Below are 22,412 nucleotides of genomic sequence, written 5' to 3' on the forward strand. Positions count from 1 at the left end.
CTCTAATGAAAAGAGACGGGCCACCATTAATAGACTGCAAAAACCTACGTAATGAGCAATGAGCGAAAACCTAGGCAAAGAGCTGTAAACACTAACATTAAAAATCCCTCCATTTTTGAGAATGTAGAAGATTTTTAATAATAAGTAAACTTTGCCTCTGCAACATCGAAGGAAAACAAGGGCACGGAAGCTGGCTGAGTCCAGCTTCAGAACAGCACTTGAAAGCTGTACACCAAAAAGGTTGTATATATAGTGAGGTAGCGACCGGGTATATAGTGAATCGCAGAGGCGGTAGTTCCCTGCAATGTAAACCTGGAATGATTATCCTGGGACTTGAAGTTCCACGAGGGTTGCTAGTGCATTCAGGGCTAAGTTTACAGATATTCAGGGAGCTGGATGGGTCTGGCTATTCACATACATCCACCCATGAGTCTCTCATGTGTGTGTTATAATGAGTAATGAGACTGTTTTTCTCTTCACCTGCCCTCCTGTATTTGGAAGCTGGAAGACTTCCTGGAAGACACTGAAGAGGAGAGTAAAACCATGATAGAGAGGCTGTGCGGTGAAAAAATAGCCTCTGGCAGACATCCACTGCGGGCACTTACAGTGGGAATCCTGTGCTTGGAAGAAGCAAGCGTCCGGAGCTAAGGACTGACAGGAATCAGGGTGAGGAGCCGCCATAGCTCCTAAAGGGTTACCTTAGTGAAGACAGGGTTGTGTTATGACCGAAATCAGTGAGTGACAGTTGCAATACTTTCATTGGAATACTTTTGCGAGGTTGTATCCAAAGCCGTGTGAACGTACCCGTGGATAAAACGGACTTAATATAATCTACTTTTCTGTAAAGCTGAAGGAAGGCTCATGTTTTGTTCCTGGAAAACGGTTCCTGTGTCTGTTAATAAACCAACTGGACTGCTTGAATAGAAACCATTCCTGTGTGTGCCTCAATCTAATAGCCAAGCGATTGTCCCCTATCACATCCAGTGAGCGCAGCCTCAAAAAATATATATAAATAAAATAGCCCTAATAGTGTTATTACTGCTGAGGATTGAGTACGCAAGTGTTTCAGCATTTATGTTTTAGTACATTTCCTGTAGGGACAGGTTTATAATACATGATTTAAATAACTAGAGATATACAGCCTCTATACTACAAAGCAACATATGTACCCATCTGTACCCCGACCCTTCTACCTACCCCATGTATTATGTAATATGTGCCATCTACTGCCCCCTTGTGTGATCATAGTTGGTTAGTGTGAGTTTGGGTGAAGTGAGACTATTTGAAAGTATAACTAAATAATTATGACCATTACCTTATCTTTTGTCTTTTATTGCTTCTACTCACTTATATAGTGCCTTTAATTCCATAAAGTTATCTATCATCTTATTACTGCTCAGCATTCATATAACTTACTTGGCAATATAGTTTTATAGCGGTTTTTGGTTCCATGACTTGGAATATCAATTTCTTTGGGATCCATGAAATTCATTGGTATTTCCTGATAAAAACACAAAACAATGCCATGATGTGAGCGCTACTTATGCCATCCTGTGAACATTGCTTATTATCAGTGATGTAGTGTGATCTGTCTCAGTTATTGTTTGGATTATGTTTGGGGAAATATCTTGACTTCTATGGTTATTGTTCACTAAAAATACCAATTTTATTGTTTAAAGAACTGACAAACCTGAATTCAAAGTATCTTCCCAGAGAAATCCATAAATAATATTCAAGAAGTAATAACATGAGAAAACAGGAGAAATTCGCCATTGTGCGAGAATTCCCCATAAATGCCCATATCGTTTGAACATTATGTATTATTCCAATACGATTTCAAATGAATATACAAATCTCAAATCTTTATCATTTTACTCAATTGCTAAATATGCATAAATAATGAAATATAGTTTACAGCTTACAATTTTTTAAACGATTAATTATATAAGATAGTTTATGGTTATTGCAACATGATAGGAAAAAAGTCCATGACGATTATTCATACCATAAATTCTGTATGAAGCAAATGGGAGCTTTGTACAACATCGTGTAGCTTTTGTCTGGTCAGAACACGGCTGGCCGTTTGGAGGTATTCAATGGCTACTTTCTCTCTTGGTGTCGGAGCCACATTGAGGGGTTCTACCATTCCTAATCCACTCATATCCAATGTAAGTGAGACATTGGATCCTCTCCTGGAAAATAATAAAATATGTTATTATAATACTAAGATCTGTAAATAACATGTGGCTTTATGTCAACCCTATTAAACAATAGGTATGTGTGTATCTACCTGCACATGAATAGGGCCAGTCATCAAAATGCTGTGAAGAATTATGCGGGCTTTACACGAGACGACCGATCGTGCGATGCATGGTCGGGGTCACAGTTTTCGTTCACGATGTCGTCTCGTGTGACACCTCCGAGCGACGCAGCACTGCTCATAAATCGTGAGTCATCACTCAGTTTTAAAAAATTAAAATGGTCCCGGTTGTTCATCGTACCCGATGCAGCACACATCGCTCCGCGTGACACCCCGGGAACGATGAACATAGCTTACCTGCGTCCGGCGGCTCCCACCGGCAATGCAGAAGGAAGAAGGTGGGCGGCATGTTTACGTCCCGCTCATCTCCGCCCCTCCGCTTCTATTGGCCGGCGGCTGTTTGACGTCGCTGTGATGCCGAACGTCCCTCCCCCTTCAGGAAGTGGATGTTCGCCGCCCACAGCGAGGTCGCTCAGCAGGTAAGTACGTATGACGGGGGTTTCACGACTTTGTGCGACACGGGCAGCAATTTGCCCGTGACGCACAAACGACGGGGACGGGTACGATCGATCATGAAATCGCACGATCGGTCGACTCCTGTAAAGCAGGCATTAGAAGATTACAGAAAAGAAGATTGTACAGGTGCTGGAGCAATATGTTACAATATTCTATAAGAACGTCAGCTGCAGATCTCTATTACAATAAAAGTGAGAGTGTTTTATCGAGCATAACACTAGTAATGGTGTGTAATGTAACATTTCCTAAGGCTTCACTAGGATGTGGAAGTTACTAACGGTGTCCCCTTTGCCAGCACACATTGGGTCCATATAGGAAATCTGTATCGAAAACTGTAAAATCAGGGTGACTGCTGTGCTACATCGACTAAAATTCGGGCATAAAAAGCTTTGAAAAGTTGCCAAGTGGGCAGAGCTATCGTGGGACAGGGGTGTGGCAAATCCCGCTTGACAAATTCAGTGGTGTTTCTTATACCACAAATATTACTCTAGTCCCCGATGGATGCACATGGCACTATTTTTTTTATAGATGTGCCAGATTCAATAAGAGACATGGACCCCTTACGGAATCAGAATGAACCAGCATGCCTCCTCATGAAGACCGGTGATGAACAATACCGGTCTTGGTGAATCGTGGCCATAGTCTCTTTACTGACGCGCGTAGGTGTTTCAGAGTCAGACTATACCCTTCATCAGTACAAGCATATATATATATATATATATATATATATATATATATACACTGTATACTGTATATATATATATATATATATATATATATATATATATAAAATCATACTAACAAAGGGGTCAGTGCAACCCTGAAACATGTAGACTTTTCAATAAGAAGACCATGTGAATGCTTCATTCAGTAAATTTGAGCGGAAGCAGTGCGGCAACTATTACACAGATTTTACCATTTTATATTTGAATATTATATAATCGGCACAATGCAAGTATGTACAGAAATGTTACTAAGAAGTAAAAAATACTAATTCACAATAGTCTGAAGAGTGACATAATTTTACATTTAATATTTTACCATTTAGAATATATTAACAGAAATATAGTGAATATACAATATATATAGTATTTATGCCAATCAGAAGAGATATCTGCTCTTTATTGACTATAGGACAATCAATTAAAATATGATAAACACAAATTTATTAACAAAGTCTAAAATGTGTAGTTGGCAATAATTAGCTAAAATGGATGGTATTGTTCTAAATGGGCTAAATCTGTTGTATGTTGTTTGGGTTTTGCTTCACAAATAGGGATGATCGAATACCTCAAATATTTGGCTTTGCGAATATTTTCTGAATACCTCGCCGCTAATCGACTATTCGATGCGCAATGTAAGTCTATGGGAAGCCCGAATAGTACCGAATAGTTGTTATTCGGGTTTCCCCATAGACTTACATTGCGCATCGAATATTTGCGAATAGTTGAATAGCGGCGAGGTATTCGGAAAACATTCGCAAAGCTGAATAATCAAGGTATTCGATCATCCCTATTCACAAATAATGTACTAAAAAATTACAAAAGCAAATATTCTGTAGGCCCTGTGATAGCTCCATCATTACATTATTATTTTGTCAGCTATCTAAGCTTCAGACAGCTAGTATGCATATTGCTGCTTTGATAAAATGAATGCCCTTTTAGGTTTGGAATGTCAGAAAAGGGAGTAACTTCCTCATATGATGTCACCTATGGTCCCATTGCTCCATCTCTGATGGCTGGGTAGTGAGGAGTTTAAAATGCATATGTCCGGATGGGTGGGGGACATTAGATGTGGGTTAACACATCCAGATGAAAAAATAATTTCCATTTATGAGCATTTTATGCACAATAATTTAAGCCTGTAATATTATATAGAACAAGCACAATATAAGGGAAAAGCAGATAAGCCTTCCAACCATGACTAACAGGCCCCACTCACTGTCACTGTATAGTTGCAGCAATAGATGAGCATTAAAAATATTTACTATTTTTCTTTTTGCGTGTGCATTTAATCGTCTACCTTTTTAAGAGGTTATTGTTTTCTTCAACAATATTTTTAATATTTTAGTAACAATATTACAAGCTAAGCATGAATGCTCAGCTATTGCTGCAACTATGTAATATTAGTAGTGCCTCGATATACAGCATTTTACATACACACTTGCTCCACAGTTTATTTTTATGGTTGTCCGAATATTCTATAGCAAACTACATTCTATTGTCTGCTGACAATGATCCAGGAATACTGAAATTCCATAATATTTCATATACTGTATACTCTTTATATAGATAATGTTCTGGTGGACAATAATATAAATGATCCTGAAGCCTGAGGAGGCTAAAAAGGTCATTTTGCTGTATTAAAGGGAATCAGTACTGTACATGAAGCACAATATTTAGGGGACTCCCAATAAGAGTTTTTGCCTTAGGCCCTGTGCGCACTGGAAAACAGAATTTTCTTAAGAAAATTCCGCAGGGTCTGAAAGATTACCACACCCGCGTTAAAAAACCGCGGCAAACCGCACCCGAAAACCGCATGCAGTTTGCCGCGGTTTGACCGCGGTATTGTTCGCAGTTTTGCCGCGGTTTTGCCGCGTGCGGGTTGGTACGTGTGCTTTAATGCATTCAATGCAATAAAGCACATTGAAAAAAAAAAAAAAAAGGGTCATTTCCTTCTGAGATGGATAGTAGATAGATAAATAGACAGATAGAGGAATAGATAGAAGAATAGATAGATAGACAGAGGGATAAATAGAGGGATAGATAGATTCCCTGTGAGCACACGCTGCATTTCTCCCGATAGGTAATGTGAGTTCACATTACCGGCCGTGGGAAATGCCCTGTGGTTACCTCTGCTGTCTCGTTGCGAGGCTGCATTCAGCGCTGTGTCTGTGTCACTCGCTTCTGGGTGCAAGCAGCACAAGACGTGGATTACGCCGGAGTTGTGGATTACGCCGGAGCTGTGTGTTGGAAGGAGTTAATAAAAGGATTAAAGAGGAGGCTTTTTTGTGTTTTATTTAAAATAAAGGATTTTTCGGTGTGTGTTTTTTCACTTTACTTACGGGTTGATCATGTCAGCTGTCTCATAGACGCTGCCATGATCAAGCCTGGAGTTAATGGCGGCGATGCGCTGCCATTAACTCCTTATTACCTGGATAGCCACCGCATCACGGCATCTGGAAGAGCTGGGGACACTCCGGGACTGCCGCATAATGCATGCGACAGTCCCGGGGCAGCTGCGGCTGATATTATCGGCTGCAGGAGGAGGGGGGCCATTAATCCTGCCCCTCACCCTCCCCGGCCTGAGAATACCGGGCCGCCGCTGTGTGCTTACCTCGGCTGGAAGGTAAAAATACGGCGGAGCACACGTGTTTTTTTTTCTATATTTCCGTTTGATTTGTATGTGTATTCTATATGTCTGTGTGTGATTGATGTGTGTGTATTCTATGTCTGTGTGTGAAGTGTGATATGTGTGTGTGTTTACTCTCTGCTCCGCTTCCTCTTCCTGTAATGACATCACTTGCCTGCGGGATTTCACGATTACATTGCAGTCAATGGAGTGAAATCCCGCAGGGACGTGAGGAAAAAAAGTGACATGCAATTGTTTTTGCTGCGGGAATCCCGAAGCAAAACATGCAGCTATCAAATTCCGCATAATGCGCACAGCATTTTTTTTCTCATAGGTTTTGCTGGTGAATCACTGCAGAGATGTTATGAACATTTTCTGCAGCGAAACATGCAGCAAAACTGCAGGAAATCCGTGGGAAAAAACGGTAAGTGCGCACAGGGCCTTAGTGCTGTACATTATACCTCTGTGTGTTGTGGGGCAATGACAGGTGTCATATATGAGGGTCTCTATGTTTCCCCAGAATGTGCTTGGAGACCTTGTGAGACCTGCTGGAGAGTGTTGTAGTCACAGTCACCGCTGTGAGCGCAACACAAAATAAAAGAGTGTGAACTTGGTCAAGATATTTGAGCAAGTATTTTGTTTAATTAAACCTGTTAGGGCTTTTATTTTTTAAGAGTTCTATAGGTTTGGCAGTGGGACAGAACTTTCCCTCTAGTCCGGGTTTTGCAATAGGCTCATGTTCAGGGAAATACATTTAATCCTGCAGAGCACAGCAGGGTGTGTCTCACTTGGGACAGCATGTGCTATATGAGCTGGCTGTGTGGAACAAACACAGGCTAGTGCTGAATTATCTGGACATTTATTGGATTGCATTTTACGTGAACTGGCTGCGTTAAGGGTTTCCAGGTCTGTAACACTTTGTGGTGTGAACAAATACTGTTGGTGTGAACAAGAACCTGGGTCACTGCCTCACTTAACTGGCTCTCTAAGACGCTGTTGCCTCACAGGGTCTAAATTAGCAGTTTTGCTGCTGTGCTCTTGCCATGGTCTTAATGTACTGCAATAGAAGCTTAGCGGTAGATATAAGACAAGAGCTCATTAAATGGCTTGTCCAATACTTTTACATTGATGGCCTATTTTTTGGATAGGTCATCAATGTCTGATCGGCCAGGGTCTGACACCTCGCATCTCTGCCGAACAGCTGTTCTTGGTGGCGGTATTGGCAGCGGATCGATGGAAATCTCAGTTCCAGAGCTGCCCCATCAACTGATAGTGGTCTTGGCTGGGCATTGTACATCCACCTCCTTTTGATCTGCTATCAGAAGACGGGGCAGCTCCATAACTGAACATTGTCAGCTGCCTGCTGCCACCACCAAGTACCAAGAACAGCGGATCAGCAAGGGTGTTGGGTGTCGGACCATGACCGATGAGACATTGATGACCTATCCTAAGGATAAGCCATCAATATAAAATTAGTAGACGACCTCTGTTATCCCAAATCCTACATTGACCAGAAATCTATCAACTGCATATGTCACTATTTTCTGTCTAAGGGGAAAACTTTTCTCCTTGCGGAGACTGACAAACCAAGCTGGCTGTCGGTGAGGAATCATATAGCTGCAGTGCCCCTCTGAGAAGTATTCAAATTGTCTCTTCAGGGAGGAAGGAGACAAACTCTAGCGCCACCCATTGGAAGTAGCAATCCTAAAAGTCAAAAGTGGCTCTTTAATGAGCCTTTTCATATGAATTAGGATTTATGCCAGATCAGAATCTCATTTTGCAGGCACGGTGTATCGGGGTGATTGCTCTTCGTCAGTACAAAGTATGAGATTTGATCTGGCTAAATGAGAATCTATAGTGGGGTCTAAGGGGAAAACTTTTCTCCTTGCGGAGACTGACAAACTAAGCTGGCTATTTTCTGTCTAGAATTTATCAGCTAAGAATTTACATCTTACATGAGAATTAGCAATAATGATGTATTTGATAAAGTAATATAAGTTTCAGAAAGGACATGTTACTCATGACATTGTCATGCCACCTCTAGCACCATAAATTCTCATGTGGCAGTAAAACGTATATCCTGTGAGGCCCCATAATGACAGTTCTTAGCTACACCCTATAAGAGAATAGGAAACCTATGTTAACAATCAACCCAGTGTATAATAAATAGTCTGTAAAAAGCTACTATAGGAAAATAAAAAGAACTTTGTTAACTATTACATTAGCTATAGATACACTTACTCTTTTATCATGCAAAGAGAGCTACACAAATAATATTTAGATGCCTTATCCCTCTTAAGTTACGAAACTCAGCAGGTCACCACCAGCTAAGGAAACTCTTTTGACAAGTATTTCTAGACTAAGCTTCAAGCAATCAGTATCTAGGGAGGACAGGAATCTCTTTATATCCTGTGGCGGAAAGCAGCTGACATAAGAGCACTTTCAGCTTTCCCTCTTTAATCACACTTTCTTATGTATTGCCAACTAGTTCCTGTTTCTACCCCATGCAACACTTTATGACACCGCCAGGGAAGCGGAGTGTTTAATATTTTAATGCTTATTCAACCTCATCATTTCCTGAAGATTAGCCCACTGATCAAACCAAATTTTATCTCAATCGCCATCAACCTTGCAGTGATCTCAATCCTGTCTTTTCTTTGTATAGTTTTTAACCCTTCACGCATTCTAGCGCACATTTTATGAACCTACTGTAAGTATATCCAACATACTGTATTCTTTAAATTTGAAAATGTAGCAAAAGGTAAATTATGTTTATTTTTTTAAATAAAACTAAATTTTAAATAAAATCATATTTTTTTATAAAATTAAGTTGGCTCATTGAGTCTTGAGCATGCAGGCATGTTATTACAGCCCCCAATTTGCATGATGCTTTAATATGGCAACCTTAGACTTTTCTGGATCTCTAGGTAACTTCCATCTGATCCCTATGGTGTTTATTTTATGTTAGAATCTGTAGGAATCAGATAGAAAGAAAATGAAGCATACATAATGTATGTGTAGAGTGGCGGCGGGAGGGGTTGTGGGCAAGATGTTGCTTTCTGATGCCCTGCATGCTCCCAATGGCTTCGGCTGGCCAGGACCAGATGATGACTCATTCCAAGAACGAGACTACCAGTCCAGTTCAAACAATAAAGTTTAACGGTTTCTCATCAGCAACTTTATATATGAAGTAGAGGGCACATAACTTACAGCACATTTCAGCAATATAGAGCATATTCAGACTCACTCTCAGTTCCATCTGGATTGTTCCTGTTCTTACTGGCTCTGTCCGTTCCACCATAACCTAGCCTAACACCACAGTCCAGTCCGTGATAGTCATTTCCCATTCCGCTGCCCAAGTCTTATTCTCCTCCTAGAGGAGGGGGTCAAGGGGGTTTGTCAATATAGTCAGAGTGGAGCCTTGAACTCTCAGATGCTTAGGGAGACTCCGCCCGGGAAAGTCAACTTATCTCACGCATTATAAGCTACTTGGGGATTGGCTACTAGGATTCAGTCCTTCAGACTCTTCTGCCTGAGGGTCACACTGTTGAAAGGTCAGTATCTATCCTTACCATGGTCCTGCGTTGTGTCTCAGTAGGTACTTCAGGACGCACTACTTCAGATCCCGTCTCCTTTCTCCGTCTCTTGCCACAGGTCACCCACTGTATACAGCCTTGATTACATTATACTATAGGTCTGATTTTTGTCAGACACTGTGTTCTAATTCACGTTCTAGAAGAAAACCGTCTCTTTCCCTATGACCTAACCCCTCCCAATGTGAGCTAGTACCAACTCTTAGCTGTTTCTTAAGGCTACTTTACATGCTGCGACATCGCTAGAGATCTCGTTAGCGATGTGAAATTCTACATCGCAAGTGCGATCTTTTGAGATCGCACATGCGTCAAATGATCTATGTGCAATCTCAAAAGATCGCACTTGCTATCTAGAATTTCACATCGCTAATGAGATTGCTAGCGATGTCGCAGCATGTAAAGTACCCCTTACTCTACAGTTTGAAAATCACATATAAAACTGCTATATAATATACATAAAAACATGATAACACATTAAATGACTACATATCACAGTTCACAGGGCACCTTAATTACAATGACGCAAGACATAATACACACATAGCAGCAGTCATCGACCCTGGGACTTAAAGGGGTTATTCTCTACTTTGACATCCACTTCTGATTGCCCATGTACACTCCTATAAAAATAAGAAAGCTTATACTCACCTCTGGTTCCGGCGCGGTTCCAGAGATGTTAGCACTCACATTTCCGGGGCCTACGTGACACGAGTGCCGGCTTTCTTCTCTCCACACCTTTGCACGGTTAAGTCATTAACAGGAAGTGAATGGCAGCTGTAGCATTCACTTCCTGTAAATTATTGAAACGTCCAAAGGTGTGGAAAAGGAAGCTGGCATTGAATGGTCATGGAACTTGAGTGTCATAACACTTCTGACACCGCTGGAACCGCGTCGGCACCAAAGGAGAGTATAAGCTTTTTATTTTTAAGGGGGAAAACATGAGGCATGAGAAGGAGTTGTACTAGTAGTGGACAACCCCTTTAAAAATGGCAAATTGCATGTGTAGTCACTCTCTGCTTCCTCAACTCAGTTCCTTTTGCTTCAAAGATGATTTACTTTTTCCATTCCAGGGTGGAGGTTTGCTTGATTTGGGTATTGCAGCTGTAGAGAATAAAATGTATTTCTTGTATGATGAAAAGTTTACAATTCATCATTATCATTTTTAACAATTTCCCACATTGTATTAGATTACAGCTTGCAGTGATTGGACGAACGCCTTTACTGCTTATATTAAAAGAGTGAAAATCAGTTCTGTCTAGGCTGGTGTCCAAAATGAAGGTTCCCATTCAATCACTGCAAACAGTGATCATGACAACCCTAAGTGGTTGCATGATATTGCTATGCCATGTGGGTCCTGCAACCAATCAGAGGCAGCATCCCTCTCACTTCCTTCTAACATAACTGACATGCAGAGTTGATCAGGAAGCACACATGCTCTCACTTCTTCCGTCTCTCAAGTTTTCTCACTTCTGAAGGAAGTGAGATGGCTGCAATGTTGCCCATACTAGAGGTTCTGGGGGAAATTTAGTGAATGAGAATTGGTTGTCTGAGTAGTCGGCAACCCCTTTAAGGACTAAAGCGGGCTTTACACGAGGCGATAGATTGTGCGATATGTCGTCGGGGTCACGGTTTTCGTGACGCACATCCGGCATACTGCACTACGTCGTCTCGTGTGACACCTCCTAGCGACACAGTAACGCTCACAAATCGTGAGTCGTGTATTTGTCGCTAGGTTTCATAAAATTGTTTAATTAAAATGGCGGAGGTTGTTCATCGTTGACGTGGCATAACACGTTGTTCCGTGTGACACCACGGGAACGATGAACAGCAGCTTTACCTGCCTCCCGCGGCACCCGACGGCTTAATGGAAGGAAGGAGGTGGGCGGGATGTTTACATCCCGCTCATCTCTGCCCCTCCGCTTCTATTGGCCGCCTGCCGTGTGACGTCACTGTGACGCCGAACGTCCCGCCCACTCCAGGAAGTGAGCGTTCGTCGCCCACAGCGAGGTCGTCCGGTAGGTAAGTATGTGTGACGGGGGGTAAACGAGTTTGTGCGCCATGGGCAACTAATTGCCCGTGATGCAAAAACGACGGGGGCGGGTACGATCGATTGTGCTATCGCACAATCTATCGTCTCGTGTAAAGCAGGCTTTAGAAGTTTGTGTTGTGTCAGCATGATTTTGGATTGTATAGCAATAAATGTACTTTAATGCAGATTAAATCAATACCTTTCTTGAAGAAATCTGTGTTCTAAATGTTCAGTAATCCCCTTTTTAAGGGCAGAGTCACACTTGCGTATTGTTTCTGATGCGAGAGCATCAGATGTGTTATGCTAATGACCCTCGGCTCAGGTTCTGTTGAGAGTGTGAGCCAAGTGTCATGGGACTGTCCTCCATTCCTAAGATCGGATCACAGCTACAGAGGAGAGGGAGAGGGAGAGGTTAATCCCCCCCCATGTCTTCCATTGTCAGCTTGTGCGTATATCGCACTGCACTTGGACAACATCTGAGTGCAGTCCGATGTTTCTCTCGCACCCATAGACTTGTATGGGTGTGAGAGTGACACAGTTCTCGCAGACAATCGCAGCATGCAGCGATTTTTTTCATCAGTCCGTTTAGGGCTGAGGAAAAACTCGCAGATCTGAGCTGCAGCATTGTCCTACATGGGGCTGAGTGCAAAATGAGATTTTCTCACATTGCACTCGTGCGAGTCATATGCAAGTGTGATTCTGCCCTAAGTTATACACTAGAGGCAGAAAAAGAGACTGTGGACAAAAGAGCCCAATAGTGTCTTAAATGGTACACACTAAAAAGGAAGATTATGGAAAAACTCATCTATAGAGATTGTGCCAGTCACAACTCCTATAATGACGTAGTCACAGGGTGAAATAGAAAGAAATTAGCATAAATGGTTATCAGGAAAGACGGGTGTCATGCCGCGCTCATAACCAAATCCAGGAGGCAGATAATGTTAATCTATGTCTTTTATTCACAAAGAAGATACAGGTCTACGCGTTTCAAGGGTCACAGCCCCCTTCCTCAGGACATACACTGTGTGCAGAATTATTAGGCAAATGAGTATTTTGATCACATGATGCTTTTTACAGTTATATGAAAAAGTTTGGGCACCCCTATTAATGTTAACCTTTTTTCTTTATAACAATTTGGGTTTTTGCAACAGCTATTTCAGTTTCATATATCTAATAACTGATGGACTGAGTAATATTTCTGGATTGAAATGAGGTTTATTGTACTAACAGAAAATGTGCAATCCACATTTAAACAAAATTTGACCGATGCAAAAGTATTGGCATCTCAACATAAAAGTGACATTGATATTTTGTAGATCCTCCTTTTGCAAAAATAACAGCCTCTATTCGCTTCCTGTAGCTTTTAATGAGTTCTTGGATCCTGGATGAAGGTATATTTGACCATTCCTGTTTACAAAACAATTCCAGTTCAGTTAAGTTTGATGGTCGCCAAGCATGGACAGCACGCTTCAAATCATCCCACATCTAACTACACCGCGGCACGGCGCCCTGCACCCAGACGACAACATCAGCCCCTATCAGTAAGTCCCCCACCGGGCCCCGGGACACACCACCCCTACTCACGGAGGGGCCAGATCCAGGACGGAAAGGAGAAGGTGATCGCCTATGCTAGCCGAAAGCTTCGACCCACCGAGCGGAATCCCGAAAACTACAGCTCCTTCAAACTGGAGTTCCTAGCCCTGGTGTGGGCAATAACCGAAAGATTCAAGCACTACCTGGCCGCAGCAAAATTCACCACCTATACGGATAATAACCCGTTAACGCACCTGGATACGGCTGGGTGCCCTCGAGCAAAGGTGGATGGCTCGGCTGTCTAACTACGACTTCACTGTCAAGTACCGGGCCGGGCGCAAGAACACCAACGCAGACGCCCTATCCAGGATGCTGCATCCATCTGACGAGGGGGCAGAAGAGGACCGCCTGCAAGAGATAGAGCTGCCCGTGTTTCATCGGCTACAGGAGGAGAAGCCCTGTGTGGCCCAGCAGCAGGTGAACCTCGATCCGCTGCCCAATCAGGAGTGGCGAGAAATCCAAGACCAAGTGCCTGTGGTCCGACTGGTCAAGACCCTGCTAGCCCAAGGCGTGCGCCGTATGGACTCAGCGGCCCCTTCCGAGGCTCAGCGACTGTGGAAAGAAAGGGACCACCTGTGCCTGCACCAGCAGAAGTTGTATCGGGAGTTGATTGACCCGAAGACCCATAAGAAAGTCCGTCAGTTGGTGGTGCCTCAAGATTGTGTACCCAAGGTCCTTCGGGCTTATCATGACGGCGCTGGACACTTCGGGTGGAAGAAACTAGAGATGCTGTTACGAGAGCGGTTCTACTGGAGTGGGATGCGGGAATCCGTAGAGGTGTGGTGCCGAGAATGCGGCCCGTGTACGCTGAGAAGACGGGATCAAGCTAGCCAAAGGGCCCCGCTGTAGCCGATTGTTACCCACCAGCTGCTGGAACTGGTCGCCTTAGACCATGTCAAGCTTGCGCCCAGCCGAAACGGGTACACCTACGCCTTAACCATCGTGGACCACTACTCCAGATTCATGGTGGTTGTCCTGGTGAAAGATCTGACTGGCCGCACCGCTGCCAGGGCCTTTCAAGCCTACTTCTGTCGGCCCCATGGCTACCCAGAAAAGGTGCTTACGGATAGGGGTCCAGCCTTCGAAGCAGAAGTGTTTCAGGAGTTCTGTACGGGTGCAAGAAAATCCGGACCACCCCCTACCATGCCCAGACCAACGGGATGTGTGAGAAAATGAACAATTTGGTCCTGAACCTCTTCAAAACATTGCCCCTGGAAAAGAGGAACTTGTGGCCGGAGAAGCTGCCCGACTTGGTAGATATGTACAACAACATACCCTGTAGTTCCACCAAGTGTACCCCGGCGTACCTGATAAGGGCCCGACCAGGGTGACTGCCGGTAGATCTAGAGATGGGCTTGGAAGTGCCCGAAGCCCAGCCCTCCACCGCCAACTGGGATGCCAAACGCCAAGTACAGTATCGGCAAATTCAGGAGTATGTGGAGCGGAACCTGCATCAGAGCCGGGAGAAGCAGGAACAGCGCTTTAACCAACGAGCTCCAGCTACTCCTTTCGAACCAGAAGATGTGGTGCTGAAGCATAAACGCAGAACCCATAAGCTTGACGATCAGTGGGAAAGGACCCCGTATGTTATACAGCCCACCGGCTGGGAGAATGAGAAGACCTACCTGATCAGTCGTGACCAGGGGAGAACCACGGCTACCGTTTCCAGGGACCACCTGAAGAAGTGTCCGGATCCCCTGAAGTTGGTAGAAGCAGCCCCAGTTCCCGTGCCCCGTGATGAAGCAACAAAGAAAGAGGTGATCCATACCATTATGGGAGATTTTCCAGCAGGCTGGCCCATGCAGAATGGTGCGGTGATAGTTCCCGTGATAATGTTCCCGCAACCCGCGGAAGAGGTAGAGACGGAAACACCCGCCGGAGAACCAGCAGAGCCAGTGCCCAGGGATGCACCTATCCCCAGTCCCCTTAGGCCTCTATCTACTCCCCCCGACACCCGGGTGGAGTAAAAAAACTTTTGGGCTTGTAAAAATTGCCCTATCCTGCCCCTTTAACATGCCTTCCCATTCCGTTAGCCTCCGGAGAGGCAGATTGGAGGAAGGACCCGCAGCAGAGCAGGCTGGGGTCCGGTCACCACCGGGATCGGTGACCATCCTCCGGGGAGCCCTTTAACAACTGCCGGGTGCGCTGAACTGTACCCGTTCCCGCCTGGGTGACCTGCCATGTTCCTGTTTCCGGACTGGGGAAAAGGGGTGCTGCCCATTTCTTAGGGGCAGCATCAAGGCTAGGTTGTTTGGGTGGGAAAGGCGGAAGGACATGAACTCGTTCCTGTTTAATAAAGTTTGAAACGTTAAAGTAAAATGCCTCCCGTTAAGGGAAGACATTCAGTAACCATAGTTTGTATTCATGTTATTATAATTGTGTTTTTCCTGTTTTTTTTACAGTTGAAAAGAAAAATAAACCAGAGTGGATCGGGCAGCCCGCGGATGGTCTGCATTAAACCAAGGGGGTATGTGACGCCCTGGACCCCAGGGGTCACAGGTACTAACATCTACCACATATACACACACCCCCATCCCCTGTGAGGTCACACACGTCACCCGAAAGGGAGACCTGATGCCTCCCTCAGGGCCAGTAGGGCACACCAGGTGGGCGGAGTCAGGTGGAAAGGCACGCCCACCGAAGAGACTACTGCCCGGAGGCAGGAAGTAGAAACAGTTAAGTTCTAGAGAGAGTGTGGACAGGAGTGGTAGAGCTGTCAGGGACCCGGGTTGGAGCCTAGGCCCCTTGGAAAACGTCAGGCAGGCAGGCGGTGGTGGTTGTCTGCAGGAGTACCGGTACAGCAACCGGCGGCACCGTACGGACCAGGCCTGGGTTGTGGCCCGCCAGTCCCGAACCGGGGAGTCAACCGTGTACCGGAGCACCAACAGAAGGGTACTCAGACCCCGTCCTAGCTTAGAAGCCACTGAGTACAGGCAAATTGACTGATTGCTGGCCGGACCTCACGGGTTCATCCACACCCAAAGTCCCGAAAGAAGGCAAAAGCCCATTGAGACCGGGTGAGCGCCACCGCCAAGGGCCAAACACCCAACAGGCCTGCGGGCAACCGAGGGCTCCTCCGGTAGCTCAACGCCAGGGAGCGGGCTACCACTGCTCAGAGGTGCACGGGAAAAGGGGCCACCATCAACCCCACAGGGGACATCAGCAGCCGGCCGCGGGGACCGACCACTTCCGAACTTTGGTTTACCAGTGACTCTGAGTTTGAATCAATCGTAAGTACACCAGTGCCATCCGGGCACGACACTACACCGCGGCACGGCGCCCTGCACCCCGACGACAACATCAGCCCCCATCAGTAAGTCCCCCACCGGGCCCCGGGACACACCGCGACTACCCACGGAGGGGCTAACATCTCGGCTACGGCCGCAACAGCGATCCCGGACGAGCCCGCCATCACTTCAGCCGCAGCGGTGGTGCATCTCCCGTCACCACGACCCGTGGGTGGCGTCACGACCCGTTACACGACCACCACCCTCCACCGCCTCCCCTTAACAAAAGCGACGTGGCCCCCGGTCCGGAGGCGCTCGTGCCACCGACAACCCGAGCCCGGACCTCGAGCGGCTCGGCCCGAGCAAGCGGAGGAAGCGGCCGGGCCCCTCTCAGGGAGGTACAGCTGCGTTTTTGAAAGAAACACCATGTCAATTCTTTCAACATTTTTGCTGCTTTTTTCAGCTGCATTTTTTTGCTGTATTTTTGGTGAATAAAGCTAACTTCATTTAAATATATACTATAGACAAATTAAGCAGAAAAAAATGCAGATTTTTAATGCCGAGAGATCAGGATTTGCTGATGGAAAAAGAAAATGCATCAAAAACGCACTGTGTGAACATAGCCTTGTTCTCATTTGTTTATATTACAATCCAAAATCCTGCTGACAGTTTTTGTTTGAGTTTTTTATGGGATTAGAAGCTGGGCAGTTTCTCAGCATACAACGGTATATATATTCCAAAAACAGGCCGATCCAGTAGTGAGTATGTAAAGTACACACATGACACAACACAATTGACTTCCTCTGTCTGTACAGCATACAGTCTTGGTTCACAGCATCGCTTGAAAATGCTTCTGAATGTTGTCATGGACTGCCAAGTTATGAAAGAATGTGCATTGTGTTCTAAAATACACTGAAACATGACATGGAAAAAGCACATTGTGTTTAAAAATATTGCATTGTTTAAAATGTTTCCTAGGTTCCAGACAGAAAACAATTCAGTAAACACACAAATATGCCTGGAACCTACAGCGCTCGAATACTGCCTGCAGCAAAAAGCTACAAAACCATGGACTGCTGCCAGAGTGAATGTCCTGACAGCAAAATGATGTGGGCCTTTCTACTAATAGATTTGACAATCTGTGTCAGGGCTTATGCTGACTGGCAGGGAACCTGCATCTCAGGGAGAATACCTCTGTACATATGGAGTATGATGGAGCATACTAAAAAAAATTCTGTATGCCTCTGTTTGAAATGGGAGGCATACAGAGGTGCAGACCGTGGAGGGTTCATTCACCTATGTAAAACCATATTACAGCTCACTATCATACCTCCCAACTTTTAAAGAAGGAAAAGAGGGACAAAGTTTGCGGCGCCCCTAACCACACCCATTTCACAGTCACGCCCATATCCACTCCCCATCCACACCCATTCAGCACGGACACGCAGGCAGCCGGCGGGCCTCCAGCACGGACACGCAGGCAGCCGGCGGGCCTCCAGCACGGACACGCAGGCAGCCGGCGGGCCTCCAGCACGGACACGCAGGCAGCCGGCGGGCCTCCAGCACGGACACGCAGGCAGCCGGCGGGCCTCCAGCACGGACACGCAGGCAGCCGGCGGGCCTCCAGCACGGACACGCAGGCAGCCGGCGGGCCTCCAGCACGGACACGCAGGCAGCCGGCGGGCCTCCAGCACGGACACGCAGGCAGCCGGCGGGCCTCCAGCACGGACACGCAGGCAGCCGGCGGGCCTCCAGCACGGACACGCAGGCAGCCGGCGGGCCCCCAGCACGGACACGCAGGCAGCCGGCGGGCCTCCAGCACGGACACGCAGGCAGCCGGCGGGCCTCCAGCACGGACACGCAGGCAGCCGGCGGGCCTCCAGCACGGACACGCAGGCAGCCGGCGGGCCTCCAGCACGGACACGCAGGCAGCCGGCGGGCCTCCAGCACGGACACGCAGGCAGCCGGCAGGCCTCCAGCACGGACACGCAGGCAGCCGGCGGGCCTCCAGCACGGACACGCAGGCAGCCACAGTGAGGCGGCCAGCCGCCCGCACAGAGAGGCGGCCGGCCGCCCGCACAATGAGGCGGCGGGCCGCCCGCACAGACAGGCGGTGGGGGGCGCCCGCACAGACAGGCGGTGAGGGGCGCCCGCACAGACAGGCGGCAGGGGGGCGCCCGCACAGACAGGCGGCAGGGGGGCGCCCGCACAGACAGGCGGCAGGGGGGCGCCCGCACAGACAGGCGGCAGGGGAGGCGCCCGCACAGACAGGCGGCAGGGGGCGCCCGCACAGACAGGCGGCAGGGGGGCGCCCGCACAGACAGGCGGCAGGGGGGCGCCCACACAGACAGGCGGCAGGGGGGCGCCCGCACAGACAGGCGGCAGGGGGGCGCCCGCACAGACAGGCGGCGGGGGGCGCCCGCACAGACAGGCGGCAGGGGGGCGCCCGCACAGACAGGTGGCGGGCCGACCGCACAGACAGGCGGCCGGCCGACCGCACAGACAGGCTCCGGCCGGGGTGAGGGGGGAGGGAGGGAAATCAGCGCTGGGGAGATTAGTTTACTGTACCAGCAGCAGCACAGGCAGCGCTCCTCTCTATGCCACGTCTACTAGGATGGTAGGAGGGAAAAGCAGGGAGGCGGAGAGAGAGTGGGTGGGCGGAGCCCGGGAGCCGGCCGTCCCGCCCGTGGCAACGGGACAAACAACGTAAAGCGTGAAAGTCCCGCTGTATCCGGGACGGTTGGGAGGTATGCAGCATGTTAGAATGTGTATATAAGATCCCGCTGGTGGTGGCCGCAGCTTATAGGCCCCAAATCTGTTGACAGGTTCCCTTTAAAGTGAACCTGTCAGGTGCAATATGCACTCAGAGCCAGGAGCAGTTCTGGGTACATATTGCTAATCCCTGCCTAACCGTCCCTGTATACACTAGCATAGATAAAGAGATCAAGAACAAATATTTTTAAAGATCTTATATCTTATGCTAATGAGCGCAGGGACTAGTCACAAGGGCGTTACTTCACTTGGCTAGTCGGCTCGCATAGCATGTTAGCATGTTATTACGCCCCTGTGTGAGTACTAACACGCTATGTGAGCCGACTAGCCAAGTGAAGTAACGCCCTTGGGACTAGTCCCCGCGCTAATTAGCATAAGATATAAGCTCTTTAAAAATACTTTTTCTATAGATGCCTTTATCTATGCTAGTGTATACAGGGACAGTTAGGCAGGGATTAGCAATATTCACCCAGAACTGCTCGTGGCTCTGAGTGCAGATTGCACCTGATAGGTTCCCTTTAAAGGGAAACTGTCACCAGAAATTTAGCAAAAAAAATAAAAGATTCCCCTCTGCAGCTCCTGGGCTGCATTCTGGAAAGGTTCCTGTTGCTATTGTGCCCCCTTTGAGACCTAAAAAAATACTTTATGAAGTCTTACCTTTTTGTATGCAAATCTGTTTTTATGGTCACGGGGGCGGGCTGCCTGGCGTCCGTTATTCCCCCTCCTGCCGCTGTACGCCGTCCCCCATTGCTCATTTCCATACATGAGGACGCCTTCCTCATGTAACTGTCCTCCTGAAGTTTTGTGCATGCCCAGTGCCACTCTCGCCGGACTGAGCACTGTGCAAAGTGTGAACGCTTTTGAGGTGATTGCGCAGGCGCGAGATTATGGGCGGCGCTGTGATTGTCATCAGCAGCGTCATCCAAGTACCCACCCATAATCTCGTGCCCACGCTTCTCACTCTGCCTCCACCGTTATGCGCAAGCACTGGCCATATGAACCATGTTACCTATTACCGTGGGTGCGAGATTATGGGCGGCGCTGTGATTGTCATCAGCAAAGTCATCCAAGTACCCGCCCATAATCTCGTGCAAGCGGTCATAGGTAACATGGTTCATATGGCCAGCGCTTGCGCATAACGATGGAGTCAGAGGGAAAAGTGCGGGCACGAGATTATGGGCGGGTACTTGGTTAACGCTGCTGATGACAATCACAGCGCCGCCCATAATCTCGCGCCTGCGCAATCATCTGAAAAAGTGTTCACATGCGCAAAACTTCGGGAGGACAGTTACATGAGGAAGGCGTCCTTGTGTATGTAAATGAGCAATGGGGGACTGCGTAAAGCGGCAGGAGGGGGAATAACGGACGCCAGACAGCCCGCCCCCGTGACCATAAAAACACATTTGCATACAAAAAGGTAAGACTTCATAAAGTATTTTTGTAGGTCTCAAAGGGGGCACAATAACAACAGGAACCTTTCTAGAAGCAGCCCAGGAGCTGCAGAGGGGAATCTATTACTTTCATTGTGAAATTTCTGCTGATATGTTCCCTTTAACTGGTAGAGGAGCCAGGATAAAGCAGAGCTGAAGTTGTTGGGCAGCTAGGACCCAGCAGCTCCAGAGGCAGGAGACCACTGATCGGTAAGCTAATAGAAGCATGGGCAGATGTCACTCTGCATAGGTTATTACTGGCCAGTGCTATCTGCAGGAGAGAGAAGTGCTGATTGCATGGTCTCCTCAGCTTCCTGATTCCCCGCGTGTCTGCAGCAGTGAGAAGCCACACACGGGGAATCAGAGAACAGCTGCAGGGAAAGTTAAACGCAGGCTTCGGGACTGGGGATGTCCGCTCTGGTGCAGGGGGGGTCGGCTCTGCTGCAGGGGGTGATTCATACCTCAGCAGCAGTCACAGGAGTTTCAAGGTGCGCGCTCGACTCTGTAATGAATAGAAGGGAGAAACAGCGAGGCGGGGCTACAGTGGGTGGGTGGAGTCGGGACAATCAGCCTCACGGGCGGGACTCGGGATCAAAGGCTCAGAAGAGGGACTGTCCCGCTGTATCCGGGACGGTTGGGAGGTATGTCACTATTAGCGCTCAGTACCTGAATCAAGCAGCTCGGACGGGCTTGATTCGTCTTATGAGTGTGATGGAAGTCAATGGGGAACTCAATCATTTTTCCAGAAGACCTTACCAACATACGGGGACAGGAAAATAGCTGAAATGGATGGAAACAGCACTCACATGGAATGGGAATGGTATGGTAAAGCACCTGGTAGCATCTTTGACTCCCAGGTCACTGCTGGAAAAATATTGTTAGAGTATTAGGGCTCATGCGCACGTTGCGGGTTTTTTTTTTGTGTTTCTGCAGCGTTTTAAGCTGCAGGGTGACATTGTCAAAATGCATGCGTTTGGCTTCCCCAGCAAAGTCTATGATAATTATGCAAAATCCGTGCGCATGATGCTTTTTAAAACGCAGTGTTTTTATTGTCAAAAATATGACAAAATCTCTGCGCTTAAAAAAAGCAGCATGTCAATTCTTTTGTCCGTTTTGGCAGCGTTCTACACCCATAGAAATCAATGAGTTGCAGAAAAACGCTAGCAAAATGCTAAGCAGTGCGTTTGCACTGCATCTTTGTTGAGATCCGCATGTTTTTTTAACATAACAAATGCAGGTCTTTCGGGCTCTCTCTCTGTCCATGTCGGTCTCTCCCTCTCACCCCCTCTCTCATACTCACCGATCCACGATCACCGGCGCGGCGCTGCACAGCATTCACACTGTGACGGCTTCTCCTCTTTTGAAAATGCCGACCGCTCATTAATCCATCTCTTATTCCCTGCTTCCCCCGCCCACCGCCGCCTATGATTAGTTAGTCAAACACGCCCCCATGCTGAGTGACAACTGTCTCACTGCAACCAATCACAGCCGCCGGTGGGCGTGTCTATATCGATCAGTTAAAAAAAAAAAAATAATTAATTAAAAAACAACAACGTGTGGTCCCCCCCCAATTTGGATACCAGCCAGGGTAAAGCCACACGACTAAAGGCTGGTATTTTTAGGATGGGGAGCGCCACGTTA

General features: G+C 47.2%; 1 protein-coding gene across 1 annotated transcript in view; it reads right to left on the reverse strand.

Annotated features, from left to right (window-relative positions):
* PTPRR (protein tyrosine phosphatase receptor type R) overlaps window positions 1–22,412 on the reverse strand; it is a 300,065-nt gene that overhangs the window by 66,162 nt on the left and 211,491 nt on the right. The window contains exons 6-7 of the mRNA XM_075342474.1: window positions 2,006–2,192; window positions 1,417–1,501 (exon numbers count right to left, since the gene is read on the reverse strand). Of these exons, the coding sequence (XP_075198589.1) occupies window positions 1,417–1,501; window positions 2,006–2,192 (272 nt within the window). The remainder of the gene's footprint in view (window positions 1–1,416; window positions 1,502–2,005; window positions 2,193–22,412) is intronic.

This window comes from Anomaloglossus baeobatrachus, chromosome 4, assembly GCF_048569485.1.
Source record: "Anomaloglossus baeobatrachus isolate aAnoBae1 chromosome 4, aAnoBae1.hap1, whole genome shotgun sequence".
Taxonomy (NCBI): domain Eukaryota; kingdom Metazoa; phylum Chordata; class Amphibia; order Anura; family Aromobatidae; genus Anomaloglossus; species Anomaloglossus baeobatrachus.